This window comes from Haliotis cracherodii, unplaced genomic scaffold (genome assembly GCF_022045235.1).
Source record: "Haliotis cracherodii isolate W230 unplaced genomic scaffold, xgHalCrac1.p SCAF_5, whole genome shotgun sequence".
In the NCBI taxonomy this organism is placed as follows: Eukaryota; Metazoa; Mollusca; class Gastropoda; order Lepetellida; family Haliotidae; genus Haliotis; species Haliotis cracherodii.
This window is the reverse complement of record NW_027266308.1, coordinates 31,749,816-31,770,332: the sequence shown is the minus strand read 5'-3', so window position 1 is coordinate 31,770,332 and position 20,517 is coordinate 31,749,816. Positions and strand designations below refer to the sequence as shown.

The following is a 20,517-nucleotide window of genomic DNA, read 5'->3' as shown; positions in this document are numbered from 1 at the left end:
TCCACCTTCTTTTGCTCTCTGTCTTTTTTTAAAGAGCTTGTGTAGACTTAAGACTTTCAGCAGGTTTAAGGGCAGCTATAGGAGCCCTTAAAGCTGCTGAAAGTCTTAAGTCTACAATGATGGGGTGGTCCCTTCCTGGACCCCCCTGGCAGTCATGGGCTGTTGCATAGGCCCCTCCTGATCCCTCTGACCATGCAAAACCCCATCTTGGCTGAAAAATTTCATTCACTCTCTCTCCCATTTCAGAAAAAATGGGCGGCTTCCTCGACGCGTCAAGGCAACAGCCAGTGTACACCTCAGAGGTTCTTCCAGCTTGCCAGGTGAGCTTCAAACAGCCCAAGGCACCCTAGGAAACTGGTCAAAAATCAAATCCACCTTCTTTTGCTCTCTGTCTTTTTTTAAAGAGCTTGTGTAGACTTAAGACTTTCAGCAGGTTTAAGGGCAGCTATAGGAGCCCTTAAAGCTGCTGAAAGTCTTAAGTCTACAATGATGGGGTGGTCCCTTCCTGGACCCCCCTGGCAGTCATGGGCTGTTGCATAGGCCCCTCCTGATCCCTTTGACCATGCAAAACCCCATCTAGGCTGAAAAATTTCATTCACTCTCTCTCCCATGTCAGAAAAAATGGGCGAGAGAAAAAAAATGGGCAGCATCAAGCTGGACAGTTATTGTACATGTCTATGTTTAGTTCTCCATGTGATGTGATTAATATTAAAACTAAAATTTTTAATGTTAGTTATTTCTGTGTTTGATTATGGATTTACTGCAGACTGAATGGATATTAAACACAATTGTCCTTGTGCCTTATAATGGTTCAGGTTAAACTATACTTTATTAAACTGTATATGAGGATAGAGCAACCTTTATATCTGAAAGACATGCTCCATTTGCTTTATCTGTGTGGTTGAACCTTGGCTCTATTAATATCAAAGTTGGCAGTGTAGCAGAGGCTGACATCAACCACATATTAGAATGGATCCCCTACTCTTTTACAATCCATCCACTGGTTTAGACAGAGGGGGGGTCAATTCTCTTGTGTATGATGTTTCTTTGTCCCAATTTCTCCGACAGATTGATTTTTTATTAATTGTGCATGTACATCTTTTATGCATGTATTCTTTTGAAAAATTTTGCAGAGTATTACACCCAGAGTGAGCCACCTTATCGCAAGCACAGAGTCAGCGATGTAACCCACTGAGTCTTCCACAAAATGAAAGTCCAACAACTGGTAGTCTGATTTCGTCCTTCATGTACACCCCCCACCCTATCACTACCTGTATTTGTCAGTTGAGGTATTATTAGATCTTACCCTGATTGTAGGAAAAAATGTTACAGGAAAGACAGTTACAGAAATAAAGTTACATGACCAGCATAGCCTGCTTGATACCCAACATGGAATACCTGTTTCCTGTGCTATTATGTTCTGTCAGTATTGGATGAAACACATTGTGTAGTAGTATGCTAAGTGTGTGCACCAAGAATGACTTCCTAGAAGAGAACTTAATTGTTAGGCAGTTAACATTAAGTATAACATTACATGCTAATTACTCACTCAGAACTAGAAATTATGAAATAACTTTTTCATGTTAATTATTGTGGAAAGTATCTTTTTATCTTTACATGAATATATTATGCCTTATTTCGTGTGGTTTCTCTAAATTCTTATATTCAAAACTACAGGGTAAATGTAGAAATAGAAATAAACTTTAAATTTGAAAAATAAATAAATGCCATTATAAATGCATTTGTGAATATGACACATGAAAAAGTTACATCCTTTTCACTATTTACCAATTTTGTCAAATCCTGACAGACTTGGTTCAAATATATTTAGATTTAAAAATGTAATTAAAAACACGACTTTATATCTTGCATGCCATTGCAGAATATTGTAGAATATCATAAGGACTGGTAATTTATATATTTATTGGGGGGTGATCATAAAGAAATTACACAGCAAATAATGGAACGGGTTGGGGAGGGCCATTTTAATGACAACATGTAGGGGGTCACCAAACTTTATCACAAGTATATTTGGGGGAGTGTCTACGTACAACATAAATGACATTGTTCTGTATTATTTTCAATAAAAAGGTTAAATATTTCATTTGTTATATGTTATAAATGTCAATGAAAATGCAATCTGTATATATTGGGGACATAATTAATGCACATAAAATGTGTGTGTGTGGTTGGGGGTGGGTGGGGGGTGGGGGTGGGGGGGTGGGGTGGGGGGGAGGGTCTCATCTAAATATGGTCCTAACCAGGTTGATAATTAAGGTCCTCTACCTCCTTCTCACACAGATACCTGTATATTTCCACCCCTTTATGTTTGTATGGTGCTCTCACATGGGGGCAATGTGTTCTTTCATTCAATACACAACATGCTTTTGATCTCATTAATACAGAGAGCTGGCATGTTGGTGTATGTAGGATGCAATATTATGCAATCCTCAGTACCATGGTTTATGGTCACTGATCTGGTACTGTTCATTCCTCGTTTCTGTCAATCATGATGAATTAGCCAATGAAAACACTTGTTTCATTGAAAAGGCCAATGACCATCGCTTCCTGAAGTTAGTAGCTAAGAATATAAGATTGTTGTATGTGGTTGTTTATGGAATGTGAATGACTTTTCAACTGTGCCAAGTACTAGTCTGTATCAACAATCCATGTGTGTAACATTGAATCATATCTCCTTGTTATATTTCTCTGTTGGATTGGCGCTACAATTATCTGTCCTCATGACAGTTAAATATTGCAGGTTAGTAATATCATTGCTTTAGGCACATACGTTTCAGCATATCTTTAATGATTGACATATCTCAGGTAATTAGCAGTGTTAATTGCCATGTATGATACTAACTTCCTCATATCAAATAATTCTTGTTTTGGTAATAATAGATATTTTAAAAGTCTTAAAGAGAAGACCTCCAAACCTGAGTATTTGCAGCACCATGTTCATGGGATAGAAATAAAATGCGGTTTCGCAATTTGGACCTGTATTCTTCATTTGTTAAAAAAATATGAAAGTATCATATTTTCCAATGTTTCAAATTGTTTCTATTTGAAAGATTTGTAGAACAATTTAGGGGGTCACATTATGTAGAGAAATAATTGTAAAAAATTAGTAATGAAAATGAAACTGTTCAAATACTAGTCCAAATTTCTTTTCGATATGATCTGTGGATTAAGGGGTTCTTTACTTTTTATTGTTGTATCCAGCAAGTGATATCATTTGATTGATAACGGTGTTAGAACCTACACTGAAAGGTCGCTCTTAATTGTAATAAAGAAGTTGTTCATCCAAAAATTCTTAACCTTGCGACTGAAAATGCAATCTGTATATATTGGGATTATAATAAATGCACATAAAGTGTGTGTGTGTGTGTGTGGGGGGGGGGGGGGGTGAGGGGGGTGAGGGTCTCATCTAAATATGGTCCTAACCTCAATCCCATTTTAAATTACCCATACCTAAGGTTGATAATTAATGTCCTCTACCTCATTAATACAGAGAGCTGGCAGATTGTTAAAACCAATATTCATAAGACTTGTATACTTCATACTGATATTTCCACACTGAAGAGAGGTACTGCCAGAGACAATGGCAGGATGGGGACCCCAGAAACTGATAAATGGCGATCACATTACAAATGTTCTCCCTGGGTCTGGGCAAAAAACACAAAGCACACATATTCAACAATTGTCAACAATTTAGGAAAACTAGTTTCATGTAGTATCATTTGTTTGCAGATGAGATTCCTGAATATCTGTCAGAATGTCAGATGATTTGAGGAAACAGACACAGTCCAGTACATCCCAACCAATGGCAAGAGTAAGTACCAACACTATGATATGTATATGTTACTTTTTTTAACTCTATGTTTAGATCAAAGTTAATTTGATTAGGTACTTATGTTTACAAGTTCTACTTACATTAGATATCTAATGTTTTGGTCATTATTGTAAGATAGGATTTGTAGGTCCAGAATAAAATATATTCCTTTCCATTTTGTAAGGCCTTGTAAAGATTACTGTCAGTACATTATTTACTTCAGTTCCCACCAGTTTGTAAGTTCAATATTATTAGAACTGACATGCAATGTAACTAAAACAAGTCATGCAAAGTGCATGGTGGAACCGGGCCTTTATTTCTTAGTCTGAAGAAAAGTGATAACTTAATTGTTTCATGTAACTACTTCGCACACAGCAATATTTAAAATTCGGCAATAGCTGAACTATTGTGTCATGATGACATCTTGATATGTTTGTTAAGAATGGTATAATTTGTATGTTCAATAATCATTAGAACAGAACAGGTACTCATACATCTCATGTTCATCTATTTTTCTGAAGTAATATTGCTTAGCCTTTGTATGATGTGGTGATAACTTTCATGGTGTGACAATCTGTCCATTATACCATACTGTGAGTATGTACACCCAAAACAAGACACAAACTAAAGAGGAATCTTATAAGATAATCATTAGCTCACCCTGGGGTTAGGCTGTGTGTCTGCTACTGATCTATATAACGCATTCTGCATGTAATTAGCTACAAACCACATGGACATTTCCCCACACAGACAGTTCCCAACACTGACATTTCCCTACTCAGACATTTCCCTACTCAGACATTTCCCTGCATGACAATCTGTTCTTGTATATTGAAGGTCCTTCTACTTCTACAACATATGCTAAATAACTTGTTAATTTTTATGATTTTCCCATTACCATGAGCCTATGATGTGTACTTTTTATAGTGAGCATTACATTCCATTACAGTTCTGTATATCATAATCTAGTGTTTTAAGTATGAATACTTGACACTAAAATAGGGGCCATTTCTGCAAGTAGTAAACATTTTGAAAAGTTCTTTTCCAAGATGTGATTATGGGAAGGTTTTCCTTTCTTTCTTTACAATCATTAGGATAACCTGGTATTCTGAAAAACTGAAATACTGCATAGAATTAAGGGTTACGTGTTTACATTGCCTGATTGTCTTTGGCTTTATTTACCATATATATTACAATATGAACACATTTCAGTGAATCTTGTGATTTGAAAGGCTGATATGGCAGTCATTATGAAAACAGTTACTCTATGTGCAGTTTATTTTAAGACTAGCACCAAGTACCACATTCACAATCAATAAGAAAGAAATAGTTCTGAGTGTCTGTTTATTTAAATTTTCCTTAAATCCTAGAAATATGATTGTGGAAAATAGATTGTTAGTCATCATTCTTTTGTCAGCATCAGCAACCAAATATGAGGACATGTAGAAGAATGTTATCACAAAATTTCAATGAACACTCGAGTACTTATTGGGAATTACAGTATGTGTTTTGAACAAATCATGTACTATTTCTCTTCTCTGGCTCAGCCTAACATGTGACATGTACATTGCCCAATGAGGGTGAGTTTCTGTATCTTTGGTAATGTGTTTTTGTAGGATGACTAATGCACATAGTCAATAAATTTAGTAATATGAAAGAAAAGCCTGGTAAATATGATTATGGACATCATGTATGTCATACAGTTGAACATGATGTAATAGGTTTGCTTTTAATGCATTTCAGGTAAAATGTTCAAGAAAAAGAAGTATTGGTGTGATTTCAAAGGAGAATTACGACTGCCTTAGATTAAAACTTGAAGGAGGTGACATTCCCAAGGATAGCAAGACTGTCAAGTTTTACCATGTCTGCCAGAAAATACGGAAGTTCAATTTATCTTTGACAGAAATTCACAACCCTGTCCAAGGAGAATATAGACTGGAGATTATTGATGGGGACAGAAAAATAGTGATATCAAAGTCAGAACTTGATAATGTCATCTGCAAATTTTACAATGAGTTGCGGGGTTCTGGAGCAAAGAAAATAAGAACATTGATAAACCAGTATTATGCTGGCATTTCTCAGGAAGCCATACAAGACTTTATAGACAGGCAAGATGACAGGCAACTGTTACATCCTAAATTTGTTAATGCTGCCAAACTAAAACCGGTGATCTCAAGAACACCAATGGGGCGACATCAGGTTGACCTTGTGGAACTAACTGGAATGCCTGCAGAAAATGATGGTGAAACATTCATTTACATCTTGTCTGTTATTGATGTTTTCACAAGATTCTTGTGGCTTCGGCCTCTTTCCAACAAAAGAGCCAGTTCAGTGGCATTGGAACTCCACAAAATCTACTTTGAGTATGGATGGGGAAATCCAAGAATCTTACAGTGCGATCAAGGCTCTGAGTTTAAGGGAGCAGTCAACCAACTCTGCATTGAAATGGGAACGAAGATTGTCCGAAGTCGGGCTCACCATCCCCAATCTCAGGGAAAGGTGGGTGACAAATTTCAATCAAAACATGCACACTATAAACGTTGAGGTAATAGATGTAGATACTTAATAGTAAGAACATTAATGTTGATGTTATTTGGAACATGTCATCTTTAGGGCAGAGCCACACTTGCATGTGTGTGACAGATGACACCGGTGGGGCAGGATACACTAACCTTCGTGAACACCTTCTACTATCACTATTTTATGTTGATTCATAACACATGCTTATGATATTGATGGAATCATTCAGTGGACCCAGCTTTTAGAAGAGACTTCTTATGATTATGGAAACTGTTTTTGTTATATATTTCATATATTTCATATACATGGTATTACACTTGTGCACACTTTTTGTGCCTGCCTAATCTGTTTACTATTTAGATGTTAATTTATTTCAGAGTGAACGATCACACCGGGATTGGAAAAGCCATCTGGAATTTGATCACAGCAAACATGGTGATGGAGAAAGCTTCAACTGGGTGGAAAAGTTGCCAGCATATGCTAGAATACACAATGAAAGCATTCATTCTGCACTTGGTAAAGTTTGAATATATAGCTTTAATTTAATGCGGGCATATGTCACAAAGTGTGAAGCACATAATGTAAGCTATACTTTTCAGACTGTAAGCATGGTAAATGTGGATGTGTGACATTGAATTTATTTTACGCACTGACCAACAAATAACCATTTTGACACAGTTAAATGATGATGGCTCATTACAGAAGGTACAACAGTTTCATAGTTGACCAGGTATTGACCAAAATATAGTTGCCTGCACCCTTCAGGCTACTGCAAATTTATAGAACTCTGGAAATATCAATATTGCCACAGTGCAGTTGTGACATTTATTGTTGAAGAAGACATGAGAAACACAGGCTTGTATTTAAACGTAATTCCTATGTTAACAGGTTGTTCACCATACAAGGCCATGTTGGGCTGCCCTCCAGTACACTTCAAGAATTTGTTGAGAGCTGGGAGTACAGTTGATGCATACTCTTGCTCTGAAGAAGATGAGCTGTGCGAACTATCTGCAGAGAGTGATGAGGTATGGAGGATTTATGTCATTACGCATAACAAGAGACAAACTCATCTATATACCCCGCCCATTGTCTAGTTTTAAATACAATGATATGTGCAATCAAATGTGACATTGTAAATTATCAGTTTGTCTCACCTCCTTGTAGAAGAGGTTGAATACAAGAGCTAATATAACATCTCCATAAACTTTGTACATCTAAACAAAGGTTATAATCATCTTCAAGTTTGTGTAAGCTAAGAATATTTAGATATCATGCATGGTATTGTAGAGCATTGTTTTCAGGCAGGTATTGTTGCAGCCCTTTATAGGTACAAGTAGTTACCAGAGTAAGGTACATGGTACAGATAAGGTACAAAAGTTGTAAGCATGCTGACACCTCAAAACCTGGTGAATTTCTAATACATCTACAATGAATGCTTTTATGGATTTTGTTGCAGTGTCTACTGGTGTGTCATTTAATTAGAATAAGAAAATAAATCATATTTTGAAGTTTTTTAAAGAAAAAAGACTCTATAATAGCCATAGACTTATATTGTACAAAGTTTCATGAAGATATCTTGAACAGTTTTCGGGTTCTGCTCTGGTAAACCCCACTGCTTCCATTCAGTTCAGAGACTAAGTCAAAATTTCAAAACTTTATACAAAATAAAAAGAAAAATTTGTAGGTGCAGGGGATAATAACTGTCATGGGTCCTGTAAACCTGTGCAATAATGACAGTAGATGTGACAAGTAGAGACATGTACATAGAACTATTTCAATTGCAAGATATTAGAAGTAATGGTATGTTTAGGTAAAACTACATGTGAAGTGGAAGTGATATTATTTGACGTTTATGTTAGATATGTGGATATGAAAACATGGTAAATGTAATACTTTATTATTCTTTAGGATACTGGAGACGAACATGGCATTAATGAGAGAATAGAAGCAATCACAAACCTCAGGAAAACTGTGCTGCAGGCGTCACTGACCAAATCATCAGAAATGATAAAAAAACACCACAAAAACAAGGACACATCAGTGTACAAGATAGGGGATGAAGTTCTGGTGAGGGTTCATGGAAAAGATACCAGAGTCAAACGAGGTGGGCCCAAAAAAGGGATGAAAAAATGCAAGGAAGGAACTATTGTCGAAATAGATTCCCAGAACTCCCAATTCAAGGTTGTCTATCCGAACAAGCATGTACAGTGGGAGCAGGTGTGTGACATTACTTCTCAGACAAGAAAAGAAGAGAAGAGGAGAAGAATGAGGATATATGAAGGTACATATTTCCAGTAGTAGTTTATGAATAGTATGTAATTAGCAAGTATGTTTAATAATGTATTTTAAATGAAATAGTTCTTACAGAATAGATGACATCATCTATCTTGATGGACTGCAAAGACATGATGTTTGTAATGTATTTGCTGTTTTGATCATTTCCTCCACCCAAAGTAAGTGCAGTTCGAGATACAGAAACGAGATCAGTGTGTCCATCTGTCACATTTTGTATCAAGAGCATTCAATATTTCTTCATGGACCCTCACAATTGGTGCCTTTTCCCATGCTGGAATGTTTATAATATTTCATTTGCATTTTCATGGCAACAAGTTGGTTCAAATGAGGGTGGGGTTTGTTTCCAGAGCACAATTCATAAACCATTGCGTATTTCTTCATGAAACTTTATATACACATCAGGCAGGTTCTGTTATTCTGCTATTCAGTTTCTTTGGTAGACTTTCTTATTTTGCATTTCTAAGAAAATACCAAGTTGGACAGCTAAGCAGAACAGTTATCAAAGATGATACAACTCATGTTGCTACTTCAGGTTGAAAAAGGTCTCCAGCAATACATGCTTGAGGTGACTAATTTGACCAGGTGATTGGGTAGCTTGGTTTATTCTATGACATGGTACCCAGACAGTGTGGATGTTGCTAATACTGCAGTGTTAATTAAAAGAGAAGGAACAGTATCATAATTAAAATCAGGAACATATGTCAATTAATGTTTTTGCTGTTGTTGAATTATGGTTCAGAATTTTGAAAGTATTATATGGATCATAGCAAATGTAATTACATGCCATTACTAATTCACGACTTTGCAAGGTATTGAAATAATTTGGTGTAGTCATTAATTGTTTTGTCATTTGTACTCAAATCTTAGGATTAATGTGGTATATGATACTTCCTGTGATATTATACATTACTTACAAGGGACATTCATTGGTTTGTCTTCTTGGAACGAAAGCTAACATTGACACAGGAGGTTAGGTGGTATACAAAACACAACTGATCAAGGGTCTGGAATCAAACTGCAGTCAATGGTTGAAGCATTTGTTGATTTTCAGTTCAGTTCAGTTCCTTAACCAGTTAAATTGGTCGCTCTGTGATATGTTGGTATGTGCAGAAGAAGGGATAAATGTGATAATTTTCATATATTTTTCTAACAGATGCTCTGCCAGATGCAAGAGAAGAGGGTAGAAAGCCACTCAAAAAGGGAAAAACACAGGATGAAAAAGGTATTACAATTTGAGACACCTCATAGGAATCTTCTCGAAAACATTAGGCATATGCATGAATACTTGCATGCATGCATGCACAATAAGAAGGGTAATCAATACTTGTACAAATTTTCCACCTTTCAGAGTACATTTACACATATTGAACACTTCAACGGAATAAATGTTTTCAAAATAAAATGAATGTAAAGCATAACTTTATCCTGAAGGTATATGCTTGCACTTGGTGATGTATGTTTATACTTTTAAGGAAAGGGAGAACAACAGGCTCAAACCAAGAGGAGAGACAATGCAGTAACAAAAGGTAATATCTGAATACAGATGGGTACGATCAACAAGACTGATCAATCCTAGATGCATAATTATATCTGTTGGAAGGAGTACACAAATTCTCCATATGATGTTGTGTCAGTTGCTCATATGTCTTCTTGTATATCATGCACATCTGAAATGGCTCATTGTCTCAGCTGAAAAATACTACATCAGTACATGTATTGCAGAACATTACAGTTGTTTCCATAAAAACAATATACTAAGAGATATATTACAGGTCAATTTGTGTGACTTATATAATGTGTCTATGCAGGACACAAGAAGACTCCAACTATGAAAGAACTGGAGATGGAGGCCTCATTCTATGACCTTGACATTGTGGACAATGAAGGGGCTGGTAACTGCATGTTTATTGCATTGGCTCAACAGCTTCAAATACATGACATTGACATAATCAGCCATAAACATCTGCGAGAAAAGGTTGTGCAATATGTACAGGTAAGTAAACAATAATGCATACTTTCAATTTTCTTAGGGTAGGAATTTGATATAGTGAATAAAATGTGAAAGCCTAATTGGGCTGAAGCCATGTCCTATTTGTTTGGAATCATGTTATTCTTAGAAATCAGTGGACCAGCTGAAAATCTGGCATACAAGTTTGTTCAGATTTTTACACCTCAATGGATTAAAAAAGTTTATATTTGTTATTATGAACATTGATATGCAGTAAGAATGTTTTTTACAATAACGGCAGTACATTTGATTTGGTGAATTTCAATTTTTATCCAGTAATGAATTCCACATATCTTTTTTTGTGTTACTGAAATTTTGGCTTACAGGACGAAACCTCAAAGCTTATGCAGCAAAGGTTTGCCTGAATGGTATTAGTTATTATTGTCTCTGAAAAGTACTCACATATTTTGGATCTTATGTTAAATATGTCAATGACAATTTGCTCTCAACCTTTCCATCAAATATATTTTCATTAATTCTTCTTACGTTATGTGAGCTAGAGAGTCATGGGGCTCTGTTGGTGATGCCCTTGACATTGATTAAACTTCTTTATTTAAAACAAGATAAACGAATGGTTGTCCCAATGAAGGAAACATCCCTCAGGTCAGCCTGTTTAGTAGGGTATATTACTTTCAAATGTTTTGGATATATTATGAGACACCTCTTAATATTGAGAATTTAAGTTTCAAAATTGCATGACAGTTGTCAGATAAGGTGTGTAAAATAAGCTGAATATTCACTTTTATCTGCCACATATGTACATGTTAGCTACAGTTCTAATAGGTTTCATACTTCCGCAGCTGATTTATATTACATTATAAAATTTGTTTTACTTTTGACCTCATAAAGTGTTATCAGGACCTTAAAAGGCATTTAAAAAATGTGATGGCTGAAATTTTGTACAGAAAGGCTGTATACACATTTCTAAATGAGCAAGTCTAAAATCATTATGCAAATTGGCTCTTTTAGGTTACAGTATAAACCACTGACTTTATATTCAGTTCGGCTGTATGAATAATTTCTGATACTTTATGTTTACCCCAATGAATAGGTTCAAGTAAATTTTGAAAGGCATATAGATTGGGATGAGGTGAAATGGGACTAAACTTTGCATTTAAGGTAAATGCACTTATACAGCAAGCCAGTGAAATCTGTTTTTTCATTAGCTCATCTTGAATTTTCACTTTTTCCAGTTTTGGGCAAACATAAAAACACTTGACCAAATTCATGGAACCTGATGAATTGCACAATTTCAATTCATTATCTATGCATGTTGCATTTAACATAAAGATGCAAGTACCAATACGTCCCCATGGGGGTCATGCAAAATGGTATCTTCTGACAATGTGAGGTTTGTCACTTGTAGAGATTTTGTACCATTTTAGCTTTGAACTTAGATGACTATACAACACAACATTGAGTCATGTTTTTTTTTTTGTTTTTTTTTTTTCATTTTATGTGTATTACATGTAGTATAAGAAGAAAGAAGAACAGTAACATTTCTCAGTCTCACACTAACTGAACATGTTTTAGGGCAAGCGGCGTCTGTTTAAGGACTTCGTGGATAAAAACCATTATCCAACATTCAGAGACTATATCATCAAGATGAAGATGTTGGGGGAATGGGGAGACAACATCATTCTGCAGGCAACAGCTGACCTCTATAAGGTGACCATCAGGATCATTACAACAATTGCAAATGAGCCTACATTCATTCGTCCAGCTGAATACCGAGGAGACATGCCAGTACTAAGCATAGGCCACTTGTGGGAGCTGCATTATGTGACGCTCATACCAATGTCCACAGAAGGAGGTTTGTGCTTTATTGATGGTACAGTTCAAATAATTATGGCAGGTCACCATGTCAAAGCATTCAGAACTTGTGTAGGTTTTTGCAATATATACCTATAACATTACATATTACTCAAAACAGTTGACTCTGTCTTCACGCTGAAACAAAGCCCAATAATGCTTAGCATTGTGCAAGTGCCAGCATGTGCATGTTCTTTAAGTTAAGAACTAAATTACTCTTGGATCGTCACATTGAGACCGTGGCATGTACCTATTATCAGATATAAATTTATGACATCTCTGACCACAGAGATATCAGTATATTACTATATTGGTACTGAACATTTCATATATTCACAGACTCATTGGAAATTAAGGATAGAGAGCTAATATAATTATACTTCTGACATTAACCATTTCATACTTATCATACACAGAAAAAACATTCTTGTGTTCATTCATATGCTTGTTACTTGTACAAGGATTACGCATACTGGTTCCACATCTCACATACAATCATGTTTCATTTTAAGAGAAAGAGACGGAAGCAGCTAATGACACCAAAATGGACACAGAAGATGAATCAGATTCAGATTCAAAGTATCCAATCAACACTGCTGTATGGGAACACAAGGCATGTCTAAACCCATTGCAACACCAACAATAAGACATTTCCTTATTATTGTGTCAGTTGCTTAATGATAGATCCATTAATGTTTTCAGTATGAAATATTAACCAAAGATGATTTCAGATGTACTTTTGTTTTAATAAAAAAAATTCTAAAAATTCTATCTGAGTAAACAGTACTCTTGTATTACCTTCATAAATGTTTTTGCCATGGTGCCTTCATATTTCACAATACATTATTTGAAAGTTTAGCTTAACAATTGTAAGAGGCACATGTCAGTTGCTGCGATTAGATACCTGATAAGAAGGTATTATTCACTCTCAGTAAGATGTTTTCTTAAACTTGTGTTAATGATGTTTCTCTTTACTAAAATTTATACAGAAAGAAAATGTAGTGGCACACCTGCAGAGAATTGCTGCAAGAGATGCACCGTGAGTTTTGTTGGCAGATAACTTGGAATGACTTTCAATCCAGATATAGTAATAACTGGGTTTTTATTCCAGTTGCTTTCTCATAGTGTTTGATTTACTCCTAACCTGTGTTTGTGGGTTTTACCAAAACGAAACAAGCTAAAACAATGAATTATTGAAGTACCATTAAAACACGAAGCACTAATTGAAGTCCTGAATGGATACTGTGTTAGAACTAGTCCCTAGCAACCTATGCTTATCAAACCAGGAGACTCAATGGATACTGTGTTAGAACTAGTCCCTAGCAACCTATGCTTGTCACACTTGGAGACTCAATGGATGCTGTGTTAGAACTAGTCCCTAGCAACCTATGCTTGTCACACTTGGAGACTCAATGGATGCTGTGTTAGAACTAGTCCCTAGCAACCTATGCTTGTCACACCAGGAGACTTAATGGATACTGTGTTAGAACTAGTCCCTAGCAACCTATGCTTGTCACACCAGGAGACTTAATGGATACTGTGTTAGAACTAGTCCCTAGCAACCTATGCTTGTCACGCCAGGATACTTAATGGATCGTGTGTTAGAACTAGTCCCTAGCAACCTATGCTTGTCACACCAGGAGACTTAATGGATACTGTGTTAGAACTAGTCCCTAGCAACCTATGCTTGTCACACCAGGAGACTTAATGGATACTGTGTTAGAACTAGTCCCTAGCAACCTATGCTTGTCACACCATGATACTTAATGGATCGTGTGTTAGAACTAGTCCCTAGCAACCTATGCTTGTCACACCAGGATACTTAATGGATGCTGGGTTAGAACTAGTCCCTAGCAACCTATGCTTGTCACACCAGGATACTTAATGGATGCTGGGTTAGAACTAGTCCCTAGCAACCTATGCTTGTCACACCAGGATACATAATGGATGCTGGGTTAGAACTAGTCCCTAGCAACCTATGCTTGTCACACCAGGATACTTAATGGATGCTGGGTTAGAACTAGTCCCTAGCAACCTATGCTTGTCACACCAGGAGACTTAATGGATACTGTGTTAGAACTAGTCCCTAGCAACCTATGCTTGTCACACCAGGATACTTAATGGATATTGTGTTAGAACTAGTCCCTAGCAACCTATGCTTGTCACACCAGGAGACTTAATGGATACTGTGTTAGAACTAGTCCCTAGCAACCTATGCTTGTCACACCAGGATACTTAATGGATATTGTGTTAGAAATAGTCCCTAGCAACCTATGCTTGTCACACCAGGATACTTAATGGATGCTGGGTTAGAACTAGTCCCTAGCAACCTATGCTTGTCACACCAGGATACTTAATGGATACTGTGTTAGAACTAGTCCCTAGCAACCTATGCTTGTCACACCAGGATACTTAATGGATATTGTGTTAGAAATAGTCCCTAGCAACCTATGCTTGTCACACCAGAGACTTAATGGATCAGGTGGTAAATCTCTGTGACCCTGGATGAATTTATGACATCATACATTATGACTGTGAGAACTTTGCTCATAATATCAAAACACTATTTTGTCTTGTTGAGACACAATATAGTATTGATATTGCTGAGTGGGGCACTGAACAACAAACACTCATTTTAGATATGTTTTTCAGTGAGGAACAACTTCAAAGGCATGATGAGTTTGTCAGCGGCTTCCCAACACCAGACCGAAGAGTCAATTTTGCAGAGGGATATCTGTCTCAATATGTATGTACCTTCTCAAATGTGACAGTTGCCTCATATATATTTTTAACAAACATCCTTCCAATCATTGCTCATGAAAACGTTACATGAAAATTTGTGAGCTATTTCAATGCAAGACCATGCTTTAAGGATTGTGTACATGATACATCAGTCAAGCTGTCCATTCTTTTGATGTATAAAAATGGGTTCAATCTGTCATTGTATTCTGTTGAGAACAGTGCACAGATTATTGAACAAATACCCACCTGAAGGTTTTTGGTTACACCTACTGAGAAAGCATTACTACTTCCATCACCAAATGAGACTTGGTAACCTACAATAACATGACATTTCATGTAGGTAAGAAGATACTATGACAATGCATTGAGATAACCTGTCAGATAGTTTTAAGAGTGAATAATTCATTATAGGTACTTTAGTACATTCAGGTTTGGAAACTGTGGCATAATAAGAATTGTTTTCCTATAAATAACACTGTAGACATAGAAGGAAGTAATCAACCAGTGTGAGAGCATGGAAGTCATACTGCATACTGCATTAAGTATATGTTTTGTCTGACTTCTAGTAACGTCTGTACCATTTTTATTTAGATAGTTTAGTTCATGCAATTACTAGGTTAATTGGAATAATTGGACCTTCTTGTTGGATCTGTTCCTGTAGTAGCCATGTGCTCAGGTCCTTGCCCATCTGTTTCTTTATGCATATGAATCAGAACTCCTGCTCGGATTGGCAAAATAAAAAACACAGGAATTCAGTCAAGAATTTTGACTTTAGATTCTTGTATATCAATGATCTGAAATTGTTCAATAATGTAAGTAGCCGTACCCTTCCACTGAACTGGAAATAAAAGTGACTAGTACATCTGTTTTATATTTTGGTCTATGCATAAGGATTCAGAGTGACAGTAAAGTATACACAAGACTAGAACAAATAGGATGACGTCAACTTTCTAGTACTCGACTATGCTTTTATGTCTGACAATTTTCAAACAGCTACAGCCTTTTAAGGTACAATTGAGCGTGCTCTTTCTACAAAGTTTTTCAAAGAGTGCCATACAACTCTTGCTTCAAACTTGTTTGATCAAGGCTACAATATTCAAAGCCTCAGCAAGCTTTCAAAACATTTCATGGTAGACATGTGGAAGCCATTTCCAACTTTAATGCATTAATGACCAAAATGATGTCTCATGCAATTCTTTTTTTTTTACTTGTACCATATGTTCCCATATTTATTTAGGTGTCACGAGTCTTGCATGTGTTTGTGATTGGTGTCATAAGTGGGAAACGACACCATCACCTTTCTTTGAACACCCTGTATTGACAGTTGTTCATAAAAACATGCTTGTGATATGGTGAAACTCGTAAAAAGACTTCCCTTTAAGCAGAAATTTCACATGATAATAGAAAGGGATTTGTTGCTTTTATTTTTTTATGTTTATGAAAATGTTTTTTCCACTTTTATTCCCACACACAGTATTTTTATCTGAAAGTGCATGGTGGTAAGTCATGAGGACATTGCGGTGCCCCTGTTGTCACAAGTACAATTTAAACACGTTCCAAATTAACTTGTGCTTTTAACTAAAACAAAATGTTATTAAAGTTGCTATATCTGCTTATATTTGCTTAACTACTTACTTCATTACATAACAAGACGTGTATTCCCTATATATTTTGCATACTTTTATTATTGTTTCAGATGCAGCAAAAAATGCTTCAGTACTTGATATCAGCTTTGACATTTACAAGACTGAAAGATACACGGTATTAAATATTAATATTTTGTGACACTTTGTGAAACAGGTTGTTTCAAATAATTCCTGATAACATACATTATATTTAAGTTTTGAGGTTATACCAGAGGAATGAGATAGATACCATGATTGGCTTAATGTTACATTTATTTGCATTTACTAAAAATGTATTGTAGGATTGGCTTTCGTTTTCATTAATGGAATGTCATGTAATTTCATATTGCCATCAAATAAGCAACAATGCAGGTAGTTAACTGCCAGACACACTGACATATAGACACTTCCACTTGACATGTAATAAACCAAGTCATCGAACCGGACCATCAGATAAATTAGGTTAGCATATGTTGTTATGGACCTATGTTCTGTCCCATGGGGTACTTACCCAACAGCTGACTATGATGAAATGATGGATTTCTTTGTTGATACAGGAGGATATACTCGGGGAGTATGCGACTGTTCAAGTGCAAGGTTGAAAAGAAGCTGGAACTTTTAACGCAAAAGCACATGATGTAAGAATACCTTTATGTTGAAAAAACACATGATTTACGCCACCGTGGTCTAGTGGATAGAGCATCCACCTGGAGAGAAGAGGGTCGTGGGTTCGACCCTCAGCCACGTCATACCAAAAGACGATAAAAGGTTGTACTTGTTCCTACCCTGTCTGGTGCTCGACAATAAGGGGCTAAAACAAGTACTAGTTGGGTCAGAGTCAGCAAACTGTATTAAAGGTTACACAATTTGCGTTAGCAATCTTTTAACGTCTTTTGGTAACCCTAATGTTCCTGCTCTCAGGGCAGACAATCTTCCTATAGTTAATGGAGGTGATCAGCTTTTTTTCTTTTACTCTCCAAAAACCTTATTAAGGTATTGATAAGGAACATAAACTGTCATAATATGTAATGTTATAATGTCTTTCAACAATACACATGAGGAAGAGAATTTATGTATGTATGTATGTATCTACCTGTTAGAACAACAAAAGTAATAAGATAACAAAAGTGGTAACGTAACAAGGGTAGCCAACTGATAATTGGTGCTGATAGGGGAAGCCAACTGATAATTGGTGCTGATAGGGGAAGCCAACTGATAATTGGTGCTGATAGGGGAAGCCAACTGATAATTGGTGCTGATAGGGGAAGCCAACTGATAATTGGTGCTGATAGGTGATTAGCAAAGAAAAAATGGAAGCCAACACTTAACAGTAAATTGGCACTGACAGGTAAAAGAATGGAATGTTGCTCATGGGGTACACAGTTCCAGTGACTGTCATGTTCAAATAACAAAAGTCAGTATGAAATGGTCAAATATTTTTGCCTGTCATTGTACCCAGTTAATGTCATGGACTGGTTATCTGTCATCTGAGTAAACATCTTCTCCTAGGGCAGCCTACTGGTTAAGCATTCACCCATCAAGCTGAAGACCCGGATTCGATTCCCCACATGGGTACAATGTGCGAAGCCCCTTTCTGATGTCTCTCTTCTCCTTAGAAACCACATAAACAATGACACTGAAACATCACATACTTGTTCCAATGATGTCACGTGTTAACCAAATATTTCAGTAAGGCTGCAATTTCTGGATATATTCATTGCGTTTTCTTTAAATAGTTCTATGAAAATGAATGAATGACAATGCTTACAACAAATCCTGTTAGATGACTGGCTTTGTTGATATTTCAAACTGTTGCCTACATGTGTTGATGTCTTTGTGAGCTGCAGTGCTTAGTCAATTGTTTTTACATAAACATATGTTTTTTCACACTTCAGAGCTGCCACAGATTACCTGATGTATGTTGGGGTAAAGGAAGCTATAATTCATATTCTGATGGATGTGCTGAATAAACCCTATGAAGAAGTCAACTATGAATGTAAATCAACAGAATTTGATGCCAGTCAAGTTCCAGGGAGGGGTGTCCACATCACTGTGGATGACGAATAATGATGGCTTGGTTCACAGAGGGAGGATTAAAATGCCACTGTTATACAGGATGACTGACTTGCTGGATGTGTTGTGATGATTGTGCTTGCACACTGATATCAACACCAACATATATTATCTTTACAAGAAAAGTAATTTGATGTACATGAACCACAGTGACATGTCATTTTGTAACATTAGTATTTCTTTGTATGACAATGTGGGAATTTATTAGGGCTGCAACGGGTAACTCGGGTACCTGGGTCGGGTGGGTACTGAGTACCCACATGACTGCCTGGACTCATGGTTAGTCATGTGATATATTGTTTAATGACAAAAATTATCGCGAACTCTATGCTTACACTAAAAGTTCGCATTTCTTTCTGACTATGCACCCATTCCTTCTGACTTAGGCTCTTCTTTTGGCAACTGACAGTAAATCCCATTTCTAAGTTGAGAGCAGAATATGAATGCTATGGGTCAATATTTCTAATTTTAAGAGATTTTTGACTATGTTATCACTCATGTCCCATCGACCATAAATGGGATAACGCCTATAAACTCGACAAATAATGGAATCTGAAGATTTTGTTTTGACTACTGATAGTAAGTCCCATTTCTAAGTTGAGAGCAGAATATGAATGCTATGGGTCAATATTTCTAATTTTAAGAGATTTTTGACTATGTTATCACTCATGTCCCATCGACCATAAATGGGATAACACCTATAAACTCGACAAATAATGGAATCTGAAGATTTTGTTTTGACTACTGATAGTAAGTCCCATTTCTAAGTTGAGAGCAGAATATGAATGCTATGGGTCAATATTTCTAATTTTAAGAGATTTTTGACTATATTATTACTCATGTCCCCTCGACCAGAAATGGAATAACGCCTATAAACTTGACATATAATGGAATCTGGAGATTTTGTTTTGACTACTTATAGCATATACCATTTGTTACTTGAGAGCAGAATATGAATGCTATGGGACAATATTTCTAATTTTAAGAGATTTTTTACTATGTTATCACTCATGTCCCCTCGACCAGAAATGGGATAACGTCTATAAACTTGACATATAATGGAATCTTAAGATTTTGTTTTGACTACTTATAGTATATACCATTTGTTACTTGAGAACAGAATATGAATGCTATGGGTCAATATTTCTAATTTTAAGAGATTTTTGACTATGTTATCACTCAAGTCCCCTCGACCAGAAATGGGATAACGCCTATAAACTCGACAAACAATGGAATCTTAAGATTTTGTTTTGACTACTGATAGTAAGTCCCATTTCTAAGTTGAGAACAGAATATGAATGCTATGGGTCAATATTTCTAATTTTAAGAGATTTTTGACTATATTATTACTCATGTCCCCTCGACCAGAAATGGGATAACGTCTATAAACTTGACATATAATGGAATCTTAAGATTTTGTTTTGACTACTTATAGTATATACCATTTGTTACTTGAGAGCAGAATATGAATGCTATGGGGCAATATTTCTAATTTTAAGAGATTTTTGACTATGTTATCACTCATGTCCCATCGACCAGAAATGGGATAATGCCTATAAACTTGACATATAATGGAATCTTAAGATTTTGTTTTGACTACTTATAGTATA

The 20,517-nt window shown here is 36.1% G+C and overlaps 1 protein-coding gene and 1 pseudogene across 1 annotated transcript; one reads left to right on the top strand and one right to left on the bottom strand.

Moving 5' to 3' along the window:
• Positions 1-20,517, bottom strand: part of LOC139443651 (uncharacterized) — a 55,493-nt pseudogene that overhangs the window by 26,631 nt on the left and 8,345 nt on the right.
• On the top strand, positions 1,187-19,308 carry LOC139442827 (uncharacterized). Its single transcript, XM_071223722.1, has 16 exons — positions 1,187-1,225; positions 3,751-3,832; positions 5,576-6,331; positions 6,730-6,868; positions 7,241-7,377; positions 8,261-8,633; positions 9,801-9,869; positions 10,120-10,173; positions 10,456-10,640; positions 12,189-12,468; positions 12,980-13,080; positions 13,457-13,506; positions 15,120-15,213; positions 16,906-16,970; positions 17,392-17,472; positions 18,730-19,308. The coding sequence occupies exons 2-16, from the start codon at positions 3,776-3,778 to the stop codon at positions 18,899-18,901; spliced, it is 2,613 nt and encodes an 870-aa protein (XP_071079823.1). The 5' UTR covers positions 1,187-1,225; positions 3,751-3,775; the 3' UTR covers positions 18,902-19,308.